The following is a 2,498-nucleotide window of genomic DNA, read 5'->3' as shown; positions in this document are numbered from 1 at the left end:
CCCCCACCCCGTCACTTCCCCCACCACCGGCCCTAACCGTCCAGGGCAGGAAGCGCCTCTCACTTCCTCCTGCTGGCTCTGGCGGTTTCCAGGCACGTCCGCCCCACAGGAGCCTGCTCCGCGGTGCCCGCCTGTCCCCCTGCCCCATTGCTCCCCTGCAGCACCAGCCCCCTCGTTATCCCACCGTACCCCTGCCCCGTAGTGTCCTATGGCGCTACCCTGTGCCAGTGTCCTTGCCTCGCTGCATCACCCCACCAAGGCCTGGCTGATCCTCTGAGCATGGCATGGGGGTGGTTTTGGGGACAAGCAGGCCCAGGGAAGGTTCCTGCGCCCCTTGGCGTGGGCTGTGGGGTGCAGACTGCCGCTCTGGAGCAGGCACCTCTCACGCTGTAGCTCTGTCCCTGCCCAGGGTACCTGCTCTTCCGGGACTTTGCCTTTAACCAGGCGGAGGAGGCCAAACCCCTGATGGAGTTTTATGAAGAGGTGAGATTGGGGGGGCCCATCTGGACAGACCCCCGTGGTTGTGAGAAGGGTTGGGGGTGGGATTTGGTACCTGCAAGGCCCACAGACGTCGTACCAAGAGCATGCAGGGGCCTAGGAGATGATGCTCTGGGTACTCGAGGAATGTGAGAGCCATCGGGTGCCCACGGGACGTGACACCCAGAGGGACTGTGGCCATGGTTCCTGGCATCCCAAGGGCCACCCAGCCCTGTGCGGGGCAAGGGCTGTGCCCCGTGGCAGTGCAGGCCTGGGTGTACCCCTGTGCCACGGAGCTGTGCCTTTGCCAGATCAAGAAGTACGAGAAGCTGGACTCAGAGGAGGAGCGAAGCACCCAGACCCGCCACATCTTTGACCATTACATCATGAAGGAGCTGCTGGCCTGCTCCCATGTGAGTGCTGTGCTGTGCTGTGCGGGCACCCTGGTACCAGGCTGGGGTCCCCAGAGCGGGTGCGAGAGAGGTACCCAGTGTCTTCAGAAGGAGCTCTAAACCCACTATATTGGCTCTGTTCTGGGAGCCACAGACCCAGCTCCTCCATGAGTCCCCCCCCCCAACTTGTGCAGCCCTGCCTGGCCCCTGTGGGGCTGCCTTTCCCCTGTGCCCCAATCCCTCCTGCCCAGGGTGACACGGTCCCATCCTGTCTCACAGCCCTTCTCCAAGAGTGCCACGGAGCACGTCCAGAGCCACCTGAGCAAGAAGCAGGTGCCCCCAGACCTCTTCCAGGTGGGCATCACCCAGGAAAGAGAGGGGGTCTCTGCTGCCTGTGGTACTCAGAGGGCTAATCCTTATGGGGTACTGGTGGTCACAGGGGTCCCTGGAGGTGGTGGGGGGGTCCCAGAGGGATGGGGACCCCAGAAGCTGGTGAGGGGGTTCCCAGCAGCTTGGGGGTGAGGGAATTGCTGGAGGTGCCCATGGGGTGGTGATCGGGAGACTGGGGACTCCTCAGAGTGGGGTGATTGAAACCCCAGGTGTAGACGTGACCCAGGGTGGCAGCAGGGTCCCCAGGGGTGGTGACCCTCGGTGGCAGAGGCATCCCCAGGGACCTGGCAGTGGCAGGGTGGCAGTGGGGATGTGTGAAATCCTGAGGGTGGGGGAGACCTCGTGTAGTGATGGGCTCTGAGGGGTGGTACGGGTGACCTGGGTGGCACCAGAGACCCAGCGCTGAGCCCTCTGTCCCCACAGCCCTACATTGAGGAGATCTGCCAGAACCTGCGTGGGGGCATCTTCCAGAAATTCATCGAGAGGTGAGCCTGGGGACAGTGCCATGAGGATGGGGTGTCCCATCCTGCTGAGGGCCAGGACTGCCTCCTTAGATAGGAGCTCCAAGGGTGTCTGTCCCCAGACCAGGGACTCACAGGGCTCTTCTCATCCCCAGGTCTGGCCTGGGGTCTCTCTGTTCCCAGCTGGGGATCCTTGGGGGGGGCTGCCCGTCTCCAGACAAGTCCCAGGGGATCCTTTCTGCCCTGAGATGGGTCTTGGGGGGGATCTCTCCAGGGGCTCCACTCTTGCCCTCTCTCTGCTTCGTTGCAGTGACAAGTTCACGCGGTTCTGCCAGTGGAAGAACGTGGAGCTGAACATCCATGTGAGCAGGGACCCGTGCGCCTCAGGGCTCCCCGGGCACCTCTGGGCGCTTCCAGGGAGGGGGACGTGGCCACAGTGACGAGGCTGCTGCCCCGGGGCTCAATGGGGCTGGCACGGGTACACTCAGACCAGCACCCTCCAGGGACACCCCTGGACACCCCCCAGGCTTTCACCCACTCACAAGTGGCTCTCACACCTGCCCATGCTCTTGGGGACATGTGGAGCAGCCTCCATGTTCCTCACCTGGGGAAACTGAGGCAGGGCTTGGGACCCCACCACCACCATCACGGACACTCACAGCTGTTGGGTGTGCGGGACCCGGGTGTCCAGGCTCACCCCCACCTCCTTCTCACCCCCGCCAGCTCACCATGAATGACTTCAGTGTTCACCGAATCATCGGCCGCGGCGGTTTCGGGG

At 63.7% G+C, this 2,498-nt stretch overlaps 1 protein-coding gene across 1 annotated transcript in view; it reads left to right on the top strand.

Annotated features, from left to right (window-relative positions):
* Positions 1 to 409: 409 nt before the first annotated feature.
* The window catches only part of LOC104537359 (beta-adrenergic receptor kinase 1-like), a gene marked incomplete at both ends in the record, with an annotated part of 3,686 nt that continues 1,597 nt past the window's right edge, over positions 410 to 2,498 (top strand). Inside the window, 6 exons of the mRNA XM_010180209.1 lie at positions 410 to 483; positions 789 to 890; positions 1,149 to 1,223; positions 1,683 to 1,744; positions 2,031 to 2,082; positions 2,444 to 2,498. Coding sequence (XP_010178511.1) covers positions 410 to 483; positions 789 to 890; positions 1,149 to 1,223; positions 1,683 to 1,744; positions 2,031 to 2,082; positions 2,444 to 2,498 — 420 coding nt within the window. The remainder of the gene's footprint in view (positions 484 to 788; positions 891 to 1,148; positions 1,224 to 1,682; positions 1,745 to 2,030; positions 2,083 to 2,443) is intronic.

This window comes from Mesitornis unicolor, unplaced genomic scaffold (assembly GCF_000695765.1).
Source record: "Mesitornis unicolor isolate BGI_N332 unplaced genomic scaffold, ASM69576v1 scaffold41302, whole genome shotgun sequence".
In the NCBI taxonomy this organism is placed as follows: domain Eukaryota; kingdom Metazoa; phylum Chordata; class Aves; order Mesitornithiformes; family Mesitornithidae; genus Mesitornis; species Mesitornis unicolor.
This window is presented reverse-complemented; position numbering and strand designations above follow the sequence as displayed.